The sequence below is a fragment of the Rhinopithecus roxellana genome, chromosome 19 (assembly GCF_007565055.1).
Source record: "Rhinopithecus roxellana isolate Shanxi Qingling chromosome 19, ASM756505v1, whole genome shotgun sequence".
Taxonomy (NCBI): Eukaryota; Metazoa; Chordata; class Mammalia; order Primates; family Cercopithecidae; genus Rhinopithecus; species Rhinopithecus roxellana.
In genome coordinates this window covers 43,050,999-43,074,954 of record NC_044567.1, presented here as the reverse complement: position 1 = coordinate 43,074,954, position 23,956 = coordinate 43,050,999, and the positions used below count along the sequence as shown (strand labels likewise).

The 23,956-nt window shown below is 48.9% G+C and overlaps 3 protein-coding genes across 8 annotated transcripts in view; 1 reads left to right on the top strand and 2 right to left on the bottom strand.

The window, feature by feature from the left end:
* The first annotated feature begins 1,359 nt into the window (after positions 1–1,359).
* CCDC200 (coiled-coil domain containing 200) lies at positions 1,360–10,818 on the top strand. Its single transcript, XM_030923124.1, has 5 exons — positions 1,360–2,121; positions 5,793–6,093; positions 6,711–6,769; positions 8,710–8,869; positions 10,728–10,818. Exons 1-4 carry the CDS (start codon positions 2,017–2,019, stop codon positions 8,734–8,736), a joined length of 492 nt encoding a protein of 163 aa, XP_030778984.1. The 5' UTR covers positions 1,360–2,016; the 3' UTR covers positions 8,737–8,869; positions 10,728–10,818.
* TMEM106A (transmembrane protein 106A) lies at positions 10,292–18,952 on the bottom strand. 4 transcript variants are annotated; one of them, XM_010377197.2, is made up of 9 exons: positions 18,801–18,952; positions 18,335–18,500; positions 17,483–17,714; positions 16,391–16,454; positions 14,376–14,529; positions 13,730–13,870; positions 13,579–13,622; positions 13,007–13,060; positions 10,292–12,670 (listed from the first exon to the last, which is right to left on the bottom strand). In XM_010377197.2, the coding sequence occupies exons 3-9, from the start codon at positions 17,691–17,693 to the stop codon at positions 12,520–12,522; spliced, it is 819 nt and encodes a 272-aa protein (XP_010375499.1). In that variant the 5' UTR covers positions 17,694–17,714; positions 18,335–18,500; positions 18,801–18,952; the 3' UTR covers positions 10,292–12,519. The 4 variants fall into 4 exon arrangements, with proteins under 4 accessions (XP_010375499.1, XP_010375500.1, XP_030778982.1 ...); XM_010377198.2 differs by having other exon boundaries at positions 10,292–12,640; XM_030923122.1 differs by having other exon boundaries at positions 18,701–18,889.
* An 83-nt stretch (positions 18,953–19,035) lies between these two features.
* Positions 19,036–23,956, bottom strand: part of NBR1 (NBR1 autophagy cargo receptor) — a 41,132-nt gene continuing 36,211 nt past the window's right edge. For all 3 annotated transcript variants that reach the window (XM_010377200.2, XM_010377201.2, XM_030923121.1), the window contains one exon: positions 19,036–20,805. In XM_010377200.2, the coding sequence (XP_010375502.1) occupies positions 20,632–20,805 (174 nt within the window). In that variant the 3' untranslated portion in view covers positions 19,036–20,631. The remainder of the gene's footprint in view (positions 20,806–23,956) is intronic.

Genomic DNA, 23,956 nt, shown 5'->3' with positions numbered 1-23,956 from the left:
ACAGGCGTAGGCCGCCACGCCTGGCTAATTTTTGCATTTTTCGGGGGCTTTCGCCACGTGGGCCAGGCTGGTCTCGAGCTCCTGACCTCAGGCGATCCGCCCGCCTGGGCCTCCCAAAGCGCTGGGATCACAGATGTGGGCCACCGCGCCGGGCTCTTTGCTTCTGTCTTTATTTTCTGAGATAGAGTCTCGCTCGAATGCTCAGGTTGGACTGGAATGGCGTGATCTAGGCTCACTGAAACTTCCACCTCCCGGGTTCAAGCGATTCTCCTGTCTCAGCCTCCCGAGTAGCTGGGATTATGGACGCACAGCACCATGCCCCGCTAATTTTTGTGTCTTCTGTCTTCTGCTCTTCAGTACTGCATAGAGCCGCAGAAGACTAGTGAGTCGAACACACAGCCCCTCTTGCAGCAGTTGTTGATCACAGCGCTGCCCCTGCTACTCATCCTGTGTCTCTCCTCCAAATCCCCCCTCCTCCTCAGCTATCACCTCTGCCGACGCTGCTGGTTTCCCTGGGTACCCTGAACCCAACTCTCATCCCTGAGGGGCCTAGGCTCGCCGTGGCCACGCCCTTCGCAAGTCAGGGTTCCCGCACATTCACAGTTACAGGTGGCCCTGGGAGCAACACCTGGCACCCAAACAGGTCACCAGAGGCCACACGTAGTCCACCTGCCCTCCCTGCATGAGATCAGCTCTTCCTCCTCCCGATGATAGATCAGGGTCAATGATCCCTGCCAAGATGGCCACTGCTCCAGCCTGCTGCTCCAACCTGTCCAGCCACAGCTGTAGCCTGAAGGCTTGAAGTTCAATGGGAACCTCTCCCGCTTTCTACAAACTGGTTCCTTTATTTTTATGTTTATTGATTTGGGATGGCGTCTGGCTCTGTCACCCAGGCTGGAGGGCAGCGGTGCAATCACTGCTCAGTGCAGCATCCACCTCCCAGCCTCCATCCATCCTCCTGCCTCAGCCTCTGGAATAGCTGGGGTGCAGATACGCCCCAGCCCGAACAGGGTCTCACTAGGTTGCCTGGGCTCTTTCGTTTTGTTTGCTTGAACCCGGGAGGCAGAGGCCACTGCACGCAGCCACTTCAGGTGATCTTAAATGCACAGTCTCAGGCCAGGCATGGTGGCTCACACCTGTAATCCCAGCACTTTGGGAGGCCAAGGGGCGCAGATCACCTGAGGTCGGGAGTTTGAGATCAGCCTGACTAACATTGAGAAACCCCGTGCCTACTAAAAATACAAAAATTATCTGGGTGTGGTGGTACATGCCTGTAATCCTAGCTACTTGGGAGGCTGAGGCAGGAGAATCTCTTGAACCTGGGAGGCAGAGGTTGCGGTGAGTCGAGATTGCGCCATTGCACTCCAGTCTGAGCAGCAAGAGTGAAACTCTTCTCAAAAAATAAAAAATAAAATGAAAATAAAATTAAGAGGTAGACACTAGGCTTGAGTTCAGCATTAGAAATCTCCAGAGCTAGGGTGCCTTCTAAGAAGCCCCTTTGCGTTCTGGGGTCTCAGACCTCAGTGAGGCTTAGTAGGATTTTGTATTTTCTTTCATTCTGACTCACCACAGACATTTATGGGGGAGATGGGGAGAGATTAAGGAGAAAAAGGTAATTCCGGAGACCTAAGTGGGGAGGGATGAGCAGAGGGAGAGTCAGATGATGCTGGAAGCCTCTGAGGAAAAGTCAGGGAAAGAAACCAGAGAGAAAAGACTTTACTGCTGAATTTTCCATGGGGCCCAGTGAGACTCAAAGCTAAGGTGGGAAGGTCTTCCATCTGCTCAGGACCCAGGAGAGAAAGGTACTTTGCAGATGTTCCCTGGGAGCCTTGGGGAAAATGCCTCCCTTCCTCAACAAAGCAGGCAGGGTCCGCCCAGTTGCCCTGGCAGTAACCACATTGTGAGGTGGTTCCAGTTACAGGCAGAGGGGTCTGAGTGGGAAGAGACAGAGGTGTTGAGAGCAGTGGGCTCTGCTTGTCCCCACCCCCACCTGGGGCCTCACACCATCCCACTATCATGGGTAGTGCCTACCACTGGGAGGCCCGGCGCCGGCAGATGGCTTTGGACCGAAGGAGGTGGCTGATGGCCCAGCAGCAGCAGGAGCTGCAGCAGAAAGAACAGGTGCATGGGATAGGCTGGGTTCTTCAGGGTCCTTTCTGGAGTAGGAAGGGAATGGAGAATGGAGACAGAACCCTAGGAAGCTGCCTACTATTTGGTGAATGTTGTTTGCTGGGGGTAGGAGGAAAGCAAGGTCATTTGGCATTCTCAGATAGACTGTGTCTGTTGGGGGGAACACTACAAGCTAACTCAATTTCCCTGTTGTAACAGACTGGGGGAGGGCAAGTGTACTAGGCTGGGAGGTTTAAAGATGTTCTGTCCAATAGGGTAACCCCCAGCCTGTGTGCTCTATTGAGCTTTGGAGTGTGACTGAGAAACTAATTTTTTTTTTTTTTTTGAGACGGAGTTTTGCTCTTGTTGCCCAGGCTTGAGTGCGATGGTGCCATCTCGGCTCACCGCAACCTCCTCCTCCCAGGTTCAAGTGGTTTTCCTGTCTCAGCCTCCCAAGTAGCTGGTATTACAGGCATGCACCACCACGACTGGACAATTTTGTATTTTTAGTAGAGATGGGGTTTCTCCATGTTGGTCAGGCTGGTCTCGAACTCCCGACCTCAGGTGATCCGCCTGCCTCAGCCTTCCAAAGTGCTGGGATTGCAGGCATGAGGCACCACGCCCAGTCAGTTTTATATAAATTTAATTTAGTTTTTAAAAATGTTATTTTGGCTGGGCGTGGTGGCTCACACCTGTAATCCAGCACTTTGGGAGGTTGAGGCTGGTGGATCACTTGAGGTCAGGAGTTCAAGACCAGCCTGGCCAACATGACAAAACCCGGTCTCTACTAAAAGTACAAAAAGTAGCTACGCATGGTGGCGCATGCCTGTAATTCCAGCTACTTGCGGAGGCTGAGGCAGGAGAATCACTTGAAACAGTGAGGTGGAGGTTGCAGTGAGCCAAGATGGTACCACTGCACTCTGGCCTGGGTGAAAGAATGAGACCCTATCTCAAAAAAAAAAAAAAAATTAAAAATTTTATTTTATTATTGTAATAGAGACAGGGTCTCACTTTGTTGCCCAGGCTGGTCTGGAACTCCTGGACTCAAGCAATCCTCCTACCTCAGCCTCCCAAACTGTTGACAGGTGTGAACCACCATGCCTGGCCTTGAATTAATTAATTCACTTACTTATTTATTTATGTATTTGAGACAGAGTCTTGCTCCAGTCTTGCTCCCAGCCAGGCACAGTGGCTCACACCTGTAATCCCAGCACTTTGGGAGGCCGAGGCAGGTGGATCACCTGTGGTCAAGAGTTCGAGACCAGCCTGACCAACATGGTGAAACCCCATCCCTACTAAAAATACAAAAATTAGCTGGGCGCGGTGGCATGCACCTGTAATTCCAGCTACTCGGGAGGCTGAGGCAGGGGAATTGCCTGAACCTGGGAGGCAGAGGTTTAAGTGAGCCAAGATCACGCCATTGTACTCCAGCCTGGGCAACAAGAGCAAAACTCCATCTTAAAAAAACAACAATGGCCGGGCGCAGTGGCTCATGCCTGTAATCCCAGCACTTTGGAAGGCCAAGGCAGGCTGATCGTTTGAGCCCAGGAGTTTCAGACCAGCCTGGTATCATGGTGAAATCCATCTCTAAAACAAATACAAAAATTAGCCGGGCATGGTGGTGTGCACCCCTAGTCCCAGCTACTGGGGAGACTGCGGTGGGAGAATCACTTGAGCCTGGGAAGTCGGGCTGCAGTAAGCCTTGTGACCACGCCACTATATTCCAGCCTGCGTGACAAAGTGAGACCCTGTCGCACACAATAAATGAATAAATAAAAGTAATTAAAATTAGTTTCACTTGTTTTTTCTTCTTCTTTTTTTGAGACAAGGTCTTCCTCTGTCACCAAACGTGGAGTGCGATGGCCCATTCATAGCTCACTACAGCGTGATCTCCTGGGCTCAAGCCATCCTCCAGCCTCAGCCTCCTGAGTAGCTGGGACTACAGGCATGCACCACCATGCCTAGCTAATTTTTTGTAAAGACCAGGTCTCACTATGTTGCCCAGGCTGGCCTCAAACTCCTAGCCTGAAACAATCCTCCCATCTCAGTGCCACAAAGTGTGAATTACAGGCATGTGCCACTGCACCTGGCCCTATTTCTTCTTCTATGTGGCTATTAGAAAATTTAGTGGCTAGGCGCAGTGGCTCATGCCTGTAATCCTACCACTTTGGGAGGCCGAGGCGGGCAGATCACAAGGTCAGGAGTTCGAGACCATCCTGGCCAACATGGTGAAACCCTGCCTGTACTAAAAATACAAAAATTAGCTGGGTGTGGTGGCACACGCCTGTAATCCCAGCTACTCGGGAGGCTGAGGCAGGAGAATCACTTGAACTCGGGAGGCAGAGGTTGCAATGAGCCAGATTAGGCCATTGCACTCCAGCCTGGGAGACAGAGCAAGACTCTGTCTCAAAAAAAAAAAAAAAAAAGAAACTTTAAAATTACACGTGGCATGCTATATATATTTTATATATATTACATATTATAAGCATATTATCTATTATATAAGCATATTATATATATATATATATATTTTTTTTTTTTTTTTTTTTTTGAGACAGAGTCTTGCTCTATCACCGAGGCTACAGTGCAGTGGCATGATCCCAGCTCATTGCCACCTCCGCCTCCCGGGTTCAAGCAGTTCTCCTGCCTCAGCCTCCTGAGTAGCTAGGATTACTGGCACCTGCCACCACGGCCAGCTAATTTTTGTATTTTTAGTAGAGACAGGGTTTCAACATGTTGGTCAGGCTGGTCTTGAACTCCTGACCTTGTGATCCGCCTGCCTCGGCCTCCCAAAGTGCTGGGAAGACAGGCGTGAGCCACGGTGCCCAGCCCGGCATGCATTATATTTTTATTTGGCACTGCTATTTCAAAGCACTTGTAAGATTTAGAAGCACCCTTGGGCTATTAGAAAAATTACTCTGGGAGGCTGAGGTGGGAGGATCGCTTGAGGCTAGGAGTTCCAAACCAACCTAGGCAACATAGGGGGACCCTGTCTCTACAGAAAATTTAAAAATTAGCAAGGCATAGTGGTGCATGCATTTGGTCCAAGCTATTCAGGAGGCTGAGGTGGAAGGATTGCTTGAGCCTGGGAGGTTGAGGCAGCAGTGAGCCAAGATTGCACCACTTACTGCACTCCAGCCTGGGCAACATAATGAGACCCTGACTCTATTTAAAAAAAAAAAAATTAACTGGGCATGGTGGTGTGCACCTGTAGTCCTAGCTACTTGTGAAGCTGAGGCAGGAGAATCACTTGAGCCCAGTAGTTCCAGATTACAGTGAGTCATAATCATGCCACTGCACTCCAGCCTGGGTGACAGAGTGGGAACCTGTCTCTAAAAAACAAAACAAAACACAGGACATTTGCAGGGAATTATTCTTTATCCTCCAGCACTAAAAACTGCTTTCTGTGCTGAGCTCTCAAGTGAGGAAGCAGGTGCTCGAAGACAGTGCTATTTCCTGGGCTGGGGCTGTGCTACGGGTGCTGTCACCCAGAAGTCATTGTTGGGTGTTACAGTGGGTGAGGGAGACAGCGTAGGCCCAATTTCAGCCTGCAGCTCTAGGAAACAGAGACCACTGCCACCTATACTTCTCTACTCACTTGCCTTGTTCCCTGAAGTTTCTCTGGCAGATGGGTGATTGGGTGGGGAGAGGAGGATGCCACTTGCCCGGGGGCTTCTTGCCAGGAACTGAAGAAACACCAGGAGGAAGAACAACAACTGGAGAAAAAACTCCAGCCACCTAAGAAGTCAAATGTGCCGCAACCACCAGTGGCGAAATTGTGGACATCACGGGAGCAACAACAGCCATCACAGCAGCAGCCATCGGTGCAGCCAACATCGCAGCCACCGCCACAGCCATCACCACTGCCACAGGCACAGGCGCGGCCAGGGCCACAGCCACCACCTCAGCCAACACAACCAAGTGCTCAAGCCCGTTGTACTCAGCACACCTCCAAATGCAATCTCCAAGATTCCCAAAGGCCAGGTCAGCAGCCTACTTCAGTGGGAATCTATTAAGCTGGAGGGCAATCTCTGTATGAACAAGATTCCAGGGTGGGCAGAAAATCCTTACAGACTCTGGACTGGAGCCTGGGAGTGGGAGGTGGTGAGGAGAGGAGCCCTTTGCTTCCATCCCAGCCCTGTAGTGCAGAATCCGTATCCACTACCCTACCCTCTCTGACTCTCCCAAGTACCGTCGGCCTTTAATGCCTTGCTAATCAACTCCCTCTGGGTGGGTTTATGCCAACCTACGGCTGCAAAAGAGCCTTCCAACTTCTGCAGAGAGTGGCTGAGAAAGTTGGTGGCCCTTCTTCCAGAGTGAGTGTGACAGAGGAGGTAGGGGTGATCAGAGGGTGGGACAGGAGTTGTAGGCTTATTAACAGATATATTGACCCCTGTGAGGTCTGGAACAGGGAACCACAGCACAGCTTCCTAGTTGAGAATCTTCAGGAAGGGCTCAGTCTGTGCCCTGTCCCAGGTAGGAGCCTGTCCTCACGCACCCCCATCACCCCCTGGGTCACCAGACACAAGCAGTCCAGGCTTGTAGTGTTCCATCCTTGGAAAACTGCTGGATGAGTAACCTGTACTTTGTTTCATCATCAGGTCTCATGAACCCATGCCAATCTAGCCCCATCAAAAACACTGGGTATTCACAACTCAAGGTAAGACACAGACACAGACCCTGAAAGACAGACTCTGGGTGACTGAGTGTGTGTGTGTGTGTGTGTGTGTGTGTAGTCCAGAGAAACCTCCTTAGCAGGAGTAAGGGGAGGAGATTAGAATTATTTCACATTACTTCTGGACGGTCTATTCCTCTATTCTTTGCCCCCATTAAAAATGTTTTGGTAGGAAGCTGGGTGCTGCAGTCCTGGCTACTTGGGAAGCTGAGACAGTAGTACTGCTTAAGCCCAGGAGTTCAGGTTCCGACTGGGCAACATAGTGAGATCCCATCTCAAAAAAAAAAAAAAAGAAAAAAAATGAAAGAAAGCCAAGTGTGTGGTGGCTCATGCCTATAATCCCAGCACTTTGGGAGATCAAGGTGAGAGGATCGCTTGAGCCCAGGAGTTTGAGTCCAGCCTGGGCAACAGAGTGAGACTCGGTCTCAATAACAACAAACATTTTTAAAAACTAGCTGGGCAGCCGGGCACGGTGGCTCACGCCTGTAATCCCAGCACTTCGAGGCAGGCGGATCATGAGGTCAAGAGATCAAGACCATCCTGGCCAACATGGTGAAACCCCATCTCTACTAAAAATACAAAAATTAGCTGGGTGTGGCGGCATGTGCCTGTAGTCCCAGATACTCAGGAGGCTGAGGCTGGAGAATTGCTTGAACCCAGGAAGAGGAGGTTGCAGTGAGCCGAGATCGTGTCACTGCACTCCAACCTGGTGACAGAGTGAGACTTCGTTTAAAAAAAAAAAAAAAAAATAGCTGGGCATGGTGGCACACACCTGGAGCCCAAGCTACCTGGGAGGCTAAGGTGAAGATTGCTTGAGCCCCAGAGGTTGAGGCTGCCGTGAGTGGTGATCACACCACTGCACTCCAGCCTGTGCAACAGAGACCCTCCCTGAAAAAAAAAAAGAGGAAAAAATGCCTGGGTATGGATGGCCTATTGCTCAGCGCTATCGATAAAATGAGAATAATAGATGATACAACTTCCTCAACAGAGGGGGCATGAGGACTGAATATGGCAATTATTAATAAAGGAAAGGGGCCAGGCGCAGGGGCTCATGCCTGAAATCTCAGCACTTTGGGAGGCCAAGGTGAGCAGATTGCCTGAGCTCAGGAATTTGAGACCAGCCTGGGCAATATGCTGAAATGCCATCTCTGCTAAAAATACAAAAAAATTAGCTGGCTGCGGTAGGGCGCATCTGTAGTCCCAGCTATTCAGGAGACTGAGGCAGAAAAATCACTTGACCCCTGGAAGTGGAGGTTGCAGTGAGCCAGGATCACACCACTGCACTCCAGCCTGGGTAAAAGAGCGATAAAAATAAATAAATAAATAAATAAATAAATAAATAAATAGATTGATAAAGGAAAGAGCACTAAAAGCACTTAGCTTGGAATCCAGCTCACTGTAGGCCATCAAACTCAGGATGATAACCTTTTTTTTTTTTTTTCTGAGACAGAGTCTCACTCTGTTACCCAGGCTGGATCTCAGCTGCACTCCACCTGCAACCTCCACCTCCCGGGTTCAAATGATACTCCTGCCTCAGCCTCCCGAGTAGCTAGGATTACAGGCATATACCACCACGCCTGGCTAGTTTTTGTATTTTTAGTAGAGATGGGGTTTCGCTATGTTGGCCAGGCTGGTCTCAAGTGATCTACCCGTCTCGGCCTGCCAAAGTGCTGGGATTACAGGTGTGAGCCACCGTGCCTGGCCTGGATGGCAACTCTTAACAAGAATATATAATTGTGCAAGGCATTAGAAAGGTGTCTCTGACAGAGGTGCAACAGATGAGAAAACCTGATGCTAGCACTTCTAGGATGAAGACTGGGCTGCTACATTTCACTTTGATTCCTCTGGCCTCACAGGATTTCACACAGTGTTCTGAAACCAGAAGCTGCTAATTTGTTTTGTTTCCCATCTTTTCCTCTTCTCAGTCTACCAACTACATACAGCAGTGGTGACCCAGAGATTGAACCCAAGACCCCAGTGGCCATCCCCAAAATGCAGATGAGCAGCCACATCTTCTCAGCATCCAGCAACATCTCCAGTTCAAAAGCCACCCACTCTAGAAGAGGAGGCTTCCAGGAATAAAACGTAATTTTTTTCCTGGGAGGAATCACAGCATTGGTCAGCTTTATGAGACAGAGATGAGAGGAAGCAGGCAGGAGGACTCACAAAGGGGTTGGAGAGGGTGGAAACAGAGTGGAAGGCAAGTTTATGTTTCTCTAGGCAAAGCCAATGGGAGAACTGGGTCTTGGGTCCCCTGCAAGTATGCAACTCCTACTACTATCACTACCTGCCCTCATTCAGCAGTGATAAGTCTGTCAGGGGTTTCAGTTTATGACTGTCACTGGAGCCATCACTCATTCCCCCAAGCACATGCTTACTGAGATATAGCCTGGGGAAGGAGGGGTCGCATCACATCAGAGCAGGCCTGCAGCAGCAGAAAGTGGTTGCAGGCAGTGATGCTCCCCACCTCCAAGCCCAGTGCAATGTCTGGCCTACAGTGGGCACTCAGCTGTCAAATGGACGATGGGGGCAGGGATGGAGAGAAAGAGGTTGGAGGAAAGCGGGGGCTATAGCCTCAGGAACATGACACTTGACCCTAGGAAGGGGAGGGAGGTTTGCCTTCTAAAACCCACAGCCCTCTTCCTTCCTGGCTCTCAGCCTCTCCATCTAGCGACAACCAAGAGATTCACCAGCCCAAGGTGAAGGAGTGGGCAGGGCTGGGAGACCCTGGGTGTTAGACTTCAGGAAGGTGCAAGCCCTGGGAAGGCCTTTCTTCCTCCATGCTGAGAACGGCTGCCTCAGTCACCTCAATCACAAGCCCCATCCAAGGGATTAGCTGGGTATTTCATTGTAGCCTACATAGCATTGCCTTTGGTCTGAAGGGGCCATTTCAGTGCAACCCACGAAATTTCCTGATGACAGCAGCTGGGGAAGATAACGGGATGGTGGGGAAGATAACAGCACAGAACAGGAATAGTAAAATTGGAAGAGACTTTAGAGATACACAATGGGAGCAAGAGGGAGAGAGTGAGATCCTGTAAGCAATCTCATGGAAAACAGAAGGGCAGGACATATCATCAGCAGCCCAGAGGCCCAGGGAAGAGACCTTGCTGTCCGTTGGAACATTAAGAAAACAGTTTCGGCCAGGTGCAGTGGCTCATGCCTGTAATCCCAGTACTCTGGGAGGCCGAGGCGGGTGGATCACTTGAGGCCAGGAGTTTCAGACCAGTTTGGCCAACATGATGAAACCCTGTCTCTACTAAAAATACAAAAATTAGCTGGGTGTGGTGGTGCATGTCTGTAACCAAAACTACTCAGGGAGTCGAGGCACGAGAATTGCTTGAACACAAGAGGCAGAGGTTGCACTGAGCCAAGATCACGCCACGGCACTCCAGCCTGGGTAACAGAGTGAAACTGTCTCAAAAAAAAAAAAAAAAAAAGAAAAGTTTGTGAAATAAGGAGTATCCTAGGGAGTATTCACTAGCGCCCTTCCCACTCCCAGGAGACTTTTTTGAATATTCTTAAGTATAGTTTATTGAATACAATATAAATACTTCACATTTGGCAGTCTATACACAGCAGCTCCAGCCTGGCTTCCCTGGCTCTTGCCAGCACCACCTTGACCTCAGCTTGGAGACAGCACAGTCTCCTTCCTTCCCCTTGTTCCCCTAGCCAGCTAGTTACCAAGTTCTGTCACCACTTCTCCCTCTCTCCATGCATCCTACTTCAAATTTAGCTTTCCCTGCTCATCTTTTTCTTTTTTTTTTTTTTTGAGACAAGAGTCTCTCTCTTGTTGCCCAGACTAGAGTGCAGTGGTATGATCTTGGCTCACTGCAACCTCCGCCTCCCGGGTTCAAGTGATTCTCCTGCCTCAGCCTCCTGAGTAGCCAGGATTACAGGTGTGCGCCACTATGCCCGGCTTTTTTTTTTTTTTTTTAAACAGGGTCTTGCTAATGTTGCTGCTCTTGTTAGACCTGAACTCCTGGGCTCCAGAGATCCTCCCACCTCAGCTTCCTGAGTAGCTGGGACTACAGGTGTATACCACTGCACCCAGCTGTAAGACCAAGCCACCTTTAATGAGCAAATATCCTTCCTATTCTGCTAAAGTACAGAAACCTTTCTACCAGGAGCCAGTGGGAAACCAGGGGTTATCTGGGGCTTAGTCCTAGCTGAGTGACAGGAAAGGGAAGGTCTAGACCAGTCCCTGCCGATGTGCTGCTCCACATTGTCAAAGCCCAAGGAGAGACGAGGCCTCTGGGACCAGAGTGGGCCCTGGTGCTAAGGTGGTGGTGGAACAGAACCCAGCAGCCTCAGCTGGATACTGATAGCTTCATCTCCCGCAGGCTTTCAGATGAGAACAGCTGGGCCCACCGTTTGACCTGCCTGTGTCTACTCACATGGGCTCAGGATGTGGACTTAGAGGCTCTCCTTCAATAAATATCTTATACAATGATTCTGCCTTTGGCTCTGTTTTTCCTGTGCAGACCCACAGAGTGCCAGGTGCCTCCCTCCCCTCCTCTACTATTTTGGCTCCCGCTATGAAGAGAATAGTGAAACGGCTTTATAGAGAGGAGAAGCTTTAGGTGGAGAACAGTTCTGTCTTCCTAGGAACCAGGGACAGTCAATAACCAGAAAGGACAGAGGGCTAAAGGGCCTTGGCTAATCTCTCAGATGGGTGGTAGACAAGTTACCAGAGAGAAGCAGACTATCACTTTTTCACATGGTCAAAGCAGACAGGCACAGGAGAGCATCTATGATCCCCAGAAAGTCCTTGGAGATGGCACTGGATGTCCCCAAATTTTCTTATCAGAGAGTAGAAAACTTGAAAAGGGTCTCTTTTTTTTTTTTTTTTTTTTGAGACAGAGTTTTGCTCTTTTGCCCAGGCTGGAGTGCAGTGGCCTGATCTTGGCTCACTGCAACTTCTGCCTTCCGGTTTCAAGTGATTCTCCTGCCTCAGCCTCCCGAGTACCTGAGATTACAGGCACGTGCCACCACACCCAGCTAATTTTTGCATTTTCAGTAGAGACAAGGTTTCACCACGTTGGCCAGGCTGGTCACGAACTCCTGACCTCAAGTGATCCACCCGCTTCGGCCTCCCAAAGTGCTGGGATTACAGGCATAAGCCACTGCGCCCAGCCGGCAGGTCTATGTTTTAAAAGCCAGATAAAACTACAGCTCTCACCCCATTCAGACAGGACGGCCAGCCCTGATGGAGCTGGGGTGAAATGGCCCCTTCAGACTCACCAGGTGCTCAGTACAGAAAGGCCAGGTGCCACTCCAGGGAATCTAAGGTGCCTCAAGAAGATGCCAGGTCAGATTTTCCTGAAGAAAGACCAGTCAGGCACAGTGGCTCACATCTGTAATCCAAGTGCTTTGGGAGGCCAAGAAGGGAGGATCACTTGAGCCCAGGAGTTCAAGACCAACCTGGGCCAACAGTAAGACTCTGTCTCTACCAAAAAAAAAAAAAAAAAAAAAAAAAAAAAAAAAGACTAACCAAGGGCAGAATCTGATAGCAGCCCCTGAAAGAATCTGGAGGAAATTGGAGGATATGAGTGTGTGTGTATGAAGTTAACTTCAAAGCAAGCTTCCTGTGCTGAGCGGGTGGGAGGTAAGGGTGTGATGAAGCAGGGCTTCTCCTTTGGCAAAGCCTCTGTAGTCCTTCCTTAGTCACCAGGCAGTTGTGGGAGATATAGACCAGGGTTGCAGGTGCCTGGAGTACAGGGATAGCAGACAGGTCATGGTGGGTGAGGGGTCAGCTGGTGGGGCACCGATGCGTTTCCTCGGCAGTCCACATACTCATAGCTCTGGAAGACCAGCTGCTCTGAATGGCTCAGGTATGAACAGGTCAGGGTGCCCCTGGAGAGGAAGCAGGCCTTGTTGCCATGGCTGGAAGGAAAGTGAAAGCTCTGGCCCCATTATACTGTCTGGGGATGGCGAGTTGGGGGCTCCCTCATTTTCCCTTCCCTCTGGCTCCCCACTCTGCCAAGGTACCTGGGACAGCTGCCCCACCTGTTTTCCAGCAGCTTCCAGACAGCCCTATGCCTCTTGCCCCTAATAGTTTATAGGCAAGGTGAGACTTAGAAAAGGGGCTAGACTTGCTATTCCCAAGAGCCAACAAAGATTTATGGGGTCAGCTTGCATGACTCTGCCCAGGAGGTGGAGCTGAGTGAGACTGAAGTCAGAAGTGAGAGCAGGGACACCAGAGCTCCAAGCTCTACTTACTGGATGTGCAAAAGCACATGGTGGACTTTGATTTTCAGCCAGGTACAGATTTTGCTGAGAGAGAAGAAAAGACAACGTGGGACCACGTGTCACATGGAGCAGCCTGTCAGATCAGAAGATGCCTGCAGGTCCCAGTTTCCTTACCCCACACAACCCCTTCCTTCCATCAGGTGCCCCCAATATGCCACTTCCACCCTTTCCCACCCTTCAGGTCAGTGTGGCAGCGTGGCTGCACTATCACTCTGACCTCCACTCACTTGGCCCAGGCATATGCTGGACCCCTCCTCAGGAGAAAAACAAAACATCCATCTTCCTCAGCAATGCAGGCTGAAGAGCCCAAGGTCACATATTGTAAAGATTAACCAAATTCCAGCCTGTTTTTCATTCTAATCAAGGTCCAAACAAGCAGAGGCTGGGGACCCTGAACCTTTGCTTATTACATTCTTGGCCATGGGAGGGCAGTCCAGATGCTGGCTGAAGAATCTGCTAAGCAATCAGGAAAGCTGGTGGGTATTAAGTGGGTTCCTAAGCCAGGCAAGCGGCTAGGGAAGAAGAGATCAAGGGGTACTCACTACATGTTTTCATCCGGTATCTTGGTGGCTACTGCGTAAAACATCTGTCAACCAAATGGGCACAAGGTTAGCCCCGACTCCAGTTGCCCCTTTCCCACCACCACACATCCACATGCTGGTGGGCAGGGCTGGCCAGGGAGAGGGGAGTCACCTGTTCACTGGTCAAAGGGCCAATGTGTAGGAGAAGGTTGTTGGAAACCTGCCCCACCACAAGGGATAGGTGCAGAACTTCGAGGGTCAGCTGTGTCACCGTAATGGGGTAGTAGTTGCCATTGGAGATGTTTAAGACATTCTGGGGATGAAGACAAGGGAAGGGAGGAGTGAAGATGGCCCATCCTGAAGAAAAGCCAAACAGTTGCAAAAGCCTGCCTGTCTGGCCTAAGCCCCATCTACCATGACAAGCTTCAGGTGCAGAGGACCAAAACCAGGAGCCCCTTGGAGGGGCATTGAATGGTGAGGGATCTTTACGAAGTTAAGCTGGCTCAGGATCCAGGCCCACCCTGTATGACTTCTTACCATTCAGTCCTGTCCATCCAGAGAGTCTCAGGCACTGTCACCCCACTCCACCCCTATGATTTATCTATCTGGTCCAGATTCTGACCCCTTACTGTGTAGAGTCCCAACCTTTACCATCTGTCATGGAGCTCATGGTTGCTCCTACTTCTCTTCAGGCTCCCAACACCCTTTGGGTGCCATAAGATCCCTGGCTTCCCATGCCCAGGGTCACAACGCTGGACAAAGGTTACAGTGAAGTATTGCTGAGAAGGGAGGGTTGGAGCCCAAGGGCACCCACCCACCGTTACGTTGAGGTAGATATCAGTCTCATCAAAGGCCACCGTGGAGGAGTTGAGGCCTGCAGGCTGCACAACGACGGACCGGGGAAACAGGAAAAAGATGATGAAGGAGGAGGTCACCAGGCAGATGAGCACGGCCAGGAACACAAAGAGCTTCCTATGTGAAAGCAGGACCCAGGATGGAGGAATGGAAAAGTCTGAACACCAAGGAAACTCGGGGAGGAGGTTCAGACACTCCTCTCCATATACCAGGCTTTCCCCTGCACACTACCCCAACAACATTTAGCTCCCCAGATGTGGCCCGGAATGAGTAGGAGCACAGGATTGGCAGGCAGGCAGGCAGCCTGGTTTCCACTCCCAGCTATCTGTTCCCATTGACCCAATAACATGGAGCAGCCCACTTAATTTCCTTAAGTCTCAGTTTCCTTGTTGGTAAAAGGCAGATAATTGTACTGACCTCATAGAATTTGTTATCGGCTAATATATGAAAAAATACTAATCACAGGTCCCTGCACATGGCAAAAGCATGATGAATGCTAGTTATTATCACTAGAAAAAATAAGTCCATATTTGGAAGTTCTGAATTTTAACATTCAGAACAGGACACTATCCATCCAATTCAAAATTCAGATACGCATTCAAGAGATAAGTACTTTGTTAGTATCTTATGATGGGCACTGCTAATTTTTTTTTTTTTTTTTGAGATGGAGTCTTGCTCCGTCACCCAGGCTAGAGTGCAGTGGCGCGATCAACCTCCCGGGTTGAAGAGATTCTCCTGCCTCAGCCTCCCAAGTAGCTGGGATTACAGGCACCTGCCACTGTGCTCAGCTAATTTTTTTATTTTTTAGTAGAGATGGGGTTTTGCCATGTTGGTCAGGCTGGTCTCGAACTCCTAACCTCAGGTGATCCGCCTGTCTTGGCCTCCCCAAACTGCTGGAATTATAGGCATGAACCACCACACCCAGCCTGATTTCTTTTTTCTTTTTGAGATGGAGTCTTGTTCTGTCACCCAGGCTAGAGTGCAGTGGCGCGATCTCAGCTCACTGCAAGCTCCGCCTCCCGGATTCACACCATTCTCCTGCCTCAGCCTCCCGAGTAGCTGGGACTACAGGCGTCTGCCACCACACCCAGTTAATTTTTTGTATTTTTAGTGGAGACGGGGTTTCCCCATGTTGGCCAGGATGGTCTCGATCTCCTGACCTCGTGATCCGCCCACCTCAGCCTGCCAAAGTGCTGGAATTACAGGCATGAGCCACCGTGCCCGGCCATGCCCAGCCTGATTTCCAATTCTGGTATAGTGGGGTGGCGGAGAGGGTTCGGCTTGGTGGTGACTCCCAGGTTGACACCAGGACCTTGGGAGGAGGTTGAGGGAGTTCCATGTCAGATGGACTCAGATCACAAACACGGTAGGCCCCAGGGCTACCTGAGGTTCTGAAGTATCCCAGAACAGCGGACAATAGGTTTTTCACCTCTATTGGGAGAAAAACAAGCAAGTCTGAACTGCCTCAGCAAGGGAGGTGCTTAAGAAAAATAATGTTTTCAAATCAATTGCAGCCAGGGCCACACGCTTGTTCCCTCCTTCCTGGGAGGACTTGCAGAGCTACCAGATCCTTCCTGTCTTGGAGAGGGTGCCATGCTTCCTGGAAGCAGTGATGCTTAAGGAAGGCCACCTGGTGTCCTCAGGTGACATCTACTGCTGCTGCTTTTTTCTTTTTTTTTTTTGTAGAGATGGGGTTTCACCATGTTGCCCAGGCTGGTCTTGAACTCCTGAGCTCAAGTGATCTGCCTGCCTTGGTCTCCCAAAGTGCTGGGATTACAGGTATGAGCCACCACACCCGGTCCAGGAGCTTCTAAATCAGGAAAAAATTCTCGGACGTAAGGAGCGGGTACCTCTGAGGCTCAGGCTTTCTATGGAAGAACTCATAGGAATAAATTAGGGGGGATCAAAACAGGGGAGACAAAGGGAGCAGCCCCCATGGGCGATGGCTTGTGGAGCTGAGGGAGGAAGAGGGGCTTACGTGTGCTTGGGCTTCAGCCTCTGGTCCCCATAGGGGATGAGAGCCACCAACTGCTTCTCCAGCTCTAGAGAGAGAGAAGGTGAGAGGGAGGGCAAAGATGCAACTGTGACAAATATTTCCTGTGCCAGCCTCCCAGAAGCACGCCTTCACCCACACCATAGAGCAATGTTTTTTTTTGTTTTTTTTGTTTTTTGAGACGGAGTCTCGCTCTGTCACCCAGGCTGGAGTGCAGTGGCCAGATTTCAGCTCACTACAAGCTCCGCCTCCTGGGTTTATACCATTCTCCTGCCTCAGCCTCCCGAGTAGCTGGGACTACAGGCGCCCGCCACCTCGCCCGGCTAGTTTTTTTTGTATTTTTTAGTAGAGACGGGGTTTCACAGTGTCAGCCAGGATGGTCTCGATCTCCTGACCTCGTGATCCGCCCGTCTCGGCCTCCCAAAGTGCTGGGATTACAGGCTTGAGCCACCGCGCCCGGCCAGTTTTTTGTACTTTTAAGTAGAGACGGGGTTTCACCATGTTAGCCAGGATGGTCTCGATCTCCTGATCTCGTGATCCACCCGTCTCGGCCTCCCAAAGTGCTGGGATTACAGGCGTGAGCCACTGCGCCCGGCTAGAGCAGTGTTAGAAGCATGCCGCCTCTGCCCCAGAGCAGAACCGGAAGCACTGGACTCTGCTACCAAAGTTGGCAGCTCAGCTTTGTCATCTCTAGAATGGAAGTGAGATTTCCACTAATAGGTATGAAGAATCTCTGAAAGTCACCAGCAAATCAGAGATGCCCAGGATCTTCTGAAATGTAATTTCTAACTTCCTGAACTGAATGAATCCTAAGACATACAGTGTTGCTTAGGAGCACAGTGGCTAGAGCCCCTCTTTCCCACAAGGGGCTGGGGAATACAACCAGGGAAGGAGGGCAGGTTTTTGCAGGGAACCCAAGGATAGTTAAGTATCTCCCTGGCCAGCCTGAGACTGGGAGGTCAAGAGCTGAGAGCAGATCTAACCCCATCCAAGGAGACTCAGAGGGGTTGCCCCAGGCCAATAGGCTAAGAACTTTCCCTGGACTCCAGGCTATTTCCAGAGCCGGGGGCCACTCACCTTGGGGAATCCTGCCACTGCCCTGGCAGGTGGGACAAGTCACAAAGCTGGCACCAGCAGTTCCTTCACAAGGCACACAGGAACAAAGAGACTTGCTGCTACCGGTGCTGAAGTAGCTGACAGCCTGGCTGCCAATGGCTGGATTGGAGGGCAGGATTGACTTGTTCTCGTCCTCCCGCCAAGAGCCCAACTGTGAAAACGTCTTACCCATTCTTCGGAGGCAGGGGTTTCACTAATGAGAAAAGACCAAAGTTCAGTGCTAAGCTTGTTAGCACTGACGACAAATGTAATTTTGGTTTGAAGTTCTCAAGACTGGCAAGGAGCCCTACCACAGTTTAAGCAAGCTCAAGTCTAAAGAAGATAGGGTGTGAAAAACTGGGTGGTTACATGGGACTTTCAGAAGTCTCAACGCATTTCAACTCCTTTCATTATTTTAAAAGAGACCAATCTGCCTACAAAAGGGAAAACAAAAGAAAAGCAGAAGTTATTTCACTTTAAGGAACTTCCATAAATGATTGTCAGAGCATTTAATTTTTCTCTGGAAAAGTTGCTGAGCTGTCATTCAGTTCAAGGGAAGGAAGTTGGATAGGGCAGAAAAGAGATTCTTTGAAACAAGGAGAGAAGAAGCCAGACTGGTCACAGGTGTGGTTAAGACCCCTATCTAAAGAAGCCCTGGGAGAAAGCAGACACTGCTTTCTGAGGCGGGGTAAAAAAGCCTGAGGAGGTCATAGTGATACCAGGGTCTGTCTTTCACTAGGAAAAGTCAAGGCTAAATCTGGACTCTCTGTGGCACAACGAGGCCGGCAAGTGAGCCACACAGATCTTTCTGGGCTAAAATATTGCGAGGCTCACCTGGTTCAGGTCTGGGATCCCAGGCTCCTCAGCTGCCCGAGGGCAAGACTTCTGAAGTGCGTCTTTGGGGAGAAGGGCCTCTAACGGCAGAGTGGGCTGGACTGGGCTGAGCTGGGCGGTCGTAGGGAGGAGAAACACGGCCTGGGGCCGGCAACCAGCCGGAGTCCTAGGGGAAAGAATGTGCCGCACTGGAGAGTGGGGATAGTGAGGACGCTGACCTCCCCGAAGGGCCAAGCCGATTCCTGGGCTACAGGGGGGCTCTGCCAAGGGGCCGACCCGGTGGGCGCGGACGGAGAAGGTGTGACTTCATTAAGGGACGATTTGAAGCCCCACCACACACACCGAGAGGCCGTTAGTCAAGCTTACTACGCGTGCAGGGGGCGCCTGTGTGTTGGGCGAGGCGGCGGCAACAGGTGTCTTGACCTCCGAAAGGTAAAGTAAGTAGAGTGTCTAGGGAGGGTCTTACCCGCGGACGACTGCAGCGACAGAAACGGCAGCAAGCAAAATCGAAAGTGCGAGAGCGGACACTCCCCTCAAGCTTTGACTCAGTGCTCAGGGAAGTTCCGCCCCAGCCCCTAAGGGCCCACCCCCTCGTCCCCCGGACCGCCCCTTCGCCACGCAGCAGCCAGAGACGCTCCCAGCTCTTCAAACATTACCCGAGGGCCCGGACGCTGCTTCCGCAAGGACTGGCCAGTCCGGACAGGAATTTCGAAGAACATTTATTTCACCATTCTTTAGGTGGTTACAAGTACAACGGAGGACAACCCGGGCCCTCCTGGCCCTCGACTATAAAACTCCGATGGTCAAGACAGGTCCCGCCCATCAATCCAATTACACACACCCTGCCACTCCACCTTCTGCCCGGAAGCCCTGATTAAAATGTTTTAAATAATGAACGGTCTGGTTGGCTTGCAGTTTGAATCCTGGTTTATTTAAGTAGCGTTCAGGAGTTATACTGTAAATAAACATCATTATGGCTAATGACTAATTAAAATCACCATTCATTACAAATACCAACCAGGTTAGATAATACTATTTTAACTATCTTTTCCCCCTTCAGTCTGGAGTTCATATTCTTCCTTTTCTGCAAGTCATTTTCATGGATAAAATATTTAGCATTTTTTGTTACCTCTTCCTTCACCAACTGTACTCAACTCCCTTCTGTAAACAGAGTGAGAACCTGGGTCCATGGACAAGCTCCTTCCCACTTATCTTGGGGTTAAACCAAAACTTTTTCAGCAACTTTGCCCCCATCCAAGCTTTGCACAATACCAGCTGCCTCTTCCTGTTCTAGGCTTTCTAGGGCTGGATACCTCTGAACGGATTTCAAGCATTAAGGAAGTCATCAGCATTTCCTATACCTCACACACACTCATTTGCCCACCCTGAACTTTACTGACATTAATTTAGGAGCCTGCCTTTTGCCTTTCACATGTTTCTATTTCCCCCACTGTACTGTAAAATAAGATCTACCCTGACATTAGGAAAAAAGATAACTGTTAAATTTACTTTTCCCTTTAAATAACAGAAGGATTTTTTCCTTTTCTACAAGATTAGCAAAATATTTCACACTACCTAAATTTTTTCCCTTAAATAAAAATGTATGCAAAATTACTATAATAGACATTGCTCAATAGGTGCTGGTGGGTTTATCAGCACACTCTTCCTCCTTTCATTGAAATGCAGAGATTCCCTTGAAGTTGGGTACTCTTGAATGCACCATGGAGTCTTTAGAAAGCAACGGTGCCAATTATTAAGTCTTGCAGGAAAATTACTTTCTCCTTGAGAGAGGAAGAGTAACAACATTTCTATCATGCTCTGGGTGTTATTTTAATGCCAAATAGCTATGAAGCTTGAGCTGGGTTACAGAAATTATGAGAATAATTCTTAAAAACAACTTACGAGGTTAATGTCTTTCAAAACCTGAAAATTAACAGATATCCCCATAAAAAATCCACATTAATCAAAGAAAAACACTCAACTTCAATAAAAGCAGAAAGAAAAATGGTTCTATATGAAGTTGAAGTTATAGTTGTCAATGCACTAAAATAGTTTTATCCAAATCAATTGAAAAACTGTCTTCATACTATTCATCCAATGTCTAAAGTGAAAATTCAAGTTCTGATCTTTAACTTGCTCCCCAAAATACTATAACAAGTATTGTCTTGGTAACTCAACGATGGGCTCTACACAGATTCATCAGATTAAAAATAAGCAAGGGCTTCTACCCCATACCCCAATGACAGAATAAAGATCATCTCTGAGCAGCAGGCAGTTATTTAATACAAGGTCACTCCTCAATAGCGTTCGCTGTACCAGTCATTGTTGTTTATCTGAAGAAGTTCTGTCACAACCTGCAGGATATTGTAATTGTGTTTCTTCAGCAGCCGTAGGTTCAGCTGCCTGTCACAGAATCCCATTTCAAAGAGATGGGCCATCAGGGCTGCTGTCTGATCTTCAGAAACTATTGGCTGTGTAGAGACAAGCAAAGCAAAAAATAAAAAATTAAAAAATTAAAAAACTATATAATTTAAATGTTTATTTTATACATTTGTATCATCTTGTAAGCATATTAGACTTTCCAGATTTATTCAAAGTACTAGGTAATTAGATTCAAGGCTATGGCACTCCTGTGTACTTGATACCAACAGTTCCGACTGGGAAGACCCTGTTTTAGATTAGTTATGTGTGTACTTGAAGGAGGAGAAAAGGGAAACCGGGGAGCTAATGAACTACTTAGAACTAGGAGAATGCTTCATGGGGAACTTTCAGGAAGAAGCATTTTTCAGCCAGATGAAGGAATGACAGCAAGCCCCGGAGACCCTGTGAATATAAATGTAATTGTGATGATGGGGCAAGTATGAGCAAGATAAAAGTGTATTGAAAGATGCTATGGGAAATTTTGTCAGATATGCAGAGGAGCTGGACAAAAAAAAAAAACCAAAAAACAAAACCGCTTGGGAAATTACAACCTGGGAAGGCTTCTTGATTTTTTCTCCTCCGAAAGAATAGGTAAGAAGGGCTGGGTGTGGTGGCTCACGCCTGTAATCCCAGCACTTTGTGAGGCCGAGGCAGGCAGATCACGAGGTCAGGAGATCGAGACCATCCTGGCTAACACGGTGAAACCCCGTCTCTACTAAAAATACAAAAAATTAGCCGGGCATGGTGGCAGGTGCCTGTATTCCCAGCTACTCAGAAGGCTGAGGCAGGAGAACGGCATGAACCCGGGAAGTGGGGCTTGCAGTGAGCTGAGATTGCGCCACTGCACTCCAGCCTGGGCAACAGAGTAAGACTCTGTCTCAAAAAAAAAAAAAAAAAAAAAAAAAACGAATAGGTAAGAGGAAGTTAACATTCATTCATTCAAGCCCTGTGGTGGAAGCATTACCTTCCTAAATCCTTAAAACGCTTGTTTTTTTGTTGTTTTTTTGTTTGTTTTTGAGACAGGGTGTCACTCTGTTCCCCAGGCTGGTGTGCAGTGGTGTGAACACAGTTTATTACAGCCTCAACCTCCTGGGCTCAAATGAACCTCCTGCCTCAGCCTTCCAAGTAGCTGGGACCACTGGTCCGTGCTACCACACCTGGCAAATTTTTAAATTTTTTTACTAGAGATGAGGTCTGTGTTGCCCAGGCTGGTCTTGAACTTCTGGGCTCAAGTGATCCTTGAACTCTGGTCTCCCAAAATGCTGGGATTATAGATGTGAGCCACCTCGCCTGGCCTCTGGTTCTGTTATTATCATAATTTCACAGACTGGGGATACTGAAGCTGTATAGCAGAAAGATTATTAACTTTGGAGGCAGACAGGCTTAGACTCAAACCCTAATCTTCCATTTACTAACCAACTGTGCTATTGATTACTTTATGAACTGAAGATATATCATACCTCCTACTTTGCAGGGTTGTTGAGAAAGTATGTAAAGATGAGAACAGTATGCAAACATGTTAAGCATTTCCCTCCACACCTGATTCCACTGTTCCCTTCTACCTTCTTTTTTTTTTTTTTTGTTGAGACGGAGTCTTGCTCTGTCACCCAGGCTGGAGTGCAGTGGCCAGATCTCAGCTCACTGCAAGCTCCGCCTCCCGGGTTCACGCCATTCTCCTGCCGCAGCCTCCCGAGTAGCTGGGACTACAGGCACCGCCACCTCACCCGGCTAGTTTTTTGTATTTTTAGTAGAGACGGGGTTTCACCGTGTTAGCCAGGATGGTCTCGATCTCCTGACCTCGTGATCCGTCCGTCTCGGCCTCCCAAAGTGCTGGGGATTACAGGCTTGAGCCACCGCGCCCGGCCCCCTTCTACCTTCTTATTTCAGAATAGATTATCCATCCTCCTTTGCAGGTTAATGGCATGTACCTTGCATTGTATCTCATTACCTCTCACCACTTCAAAAATCTTTCTCCATCTCCAATCTGTCTCTCATCTTTATTGTTAACCTCTTTCACTACTGGCTTGCCCATCTCTAAAGTCTCACCCAACTTTAAAAATGTTTCCTCTTGTCTTATGTATCCTAGCTTCTGCCTGCTGTAGCCTAGCTATTTGAAAGTGTGGCATACTTCCACTCTCAAATTCCTCACCACCGGTTCGCATCTCTCTGTAGCATCTAACACTGTTGACCATGTCCTCCTTATTAAAACAACCTTCCCTAAGTTCCAGCATAGAACTCTCTCTTCATTTTCCCCCTAGTTCCCAGTTTTCTTTCAGAGTATTCCTTTCCCTGATCCTTAAAGGTTGCTTCTTGCTTTCCCCATTATTCCTGCAACACCTCATCCCATCAGATGGCTCCTGCTATAATCTGTAGGCAAGTGACTCTCAAGCCTGTATCACCAGGCAAAATCCCTCCCCTGTGATCTTGATGGATACAGTTGGCCTGCCATATCTGTGGGTTCCTCATCTACGGATCAATCAACTAAGAACTGAAAATACTTGGGGAGAAAAAAAGGAACACGTACAGACTTTTTTGTCATTATTCCCTAAACAATACAGTATAACAACTATTTATGTAGCATTTACATTGTATTGGGTATTGTAAGTAATGTAGAGATGAAATATATGAGATGGGCTGGATGCAGTGGCTCAAGCCTGTCATCCCAGTACTTTGGGAGGCTGAAGTGGGAGGATTGTTTTGAGGCCAGGAGTTAGTTGCCCTGGGCAACATAGTGAAACCCCATCTCTTCAAAAATATTTTTAAAAAATTAGCCAGGAATGGTGGTGCCCACCTGTAGTCCCTACTACTCAAGAGGCTGAGGTGAGAGGATTGCTTGAACCCAAGAGTTCTAGGCTGCAGTGAGCTACGATCTAGTTACTGCACTCCAGCCTGGATGACAGAGCAAGACCCTGTCTCTAAAAAACTAAAACTAAACAAGTAAGCAAGCAGATATGCCTAGGTTATATATAAATACTGCACTATTTTATATAAGGGACTTAAGCATCTATGGATTTCAGTATCCCATGGGGGGTCCTGGAGTCAACCCCCATAGATACTGAGGGACAACTATATATCCAGCTGCACTCTGGATATTTTTACCTTTCCCTGGATATGCCACAAACTCAACATTGTCCAGCAAAACTGACCTAGTTCTCTTCTGCTCAAATACATCCTTCCCAGCATGTCTTATCTTAATAAATG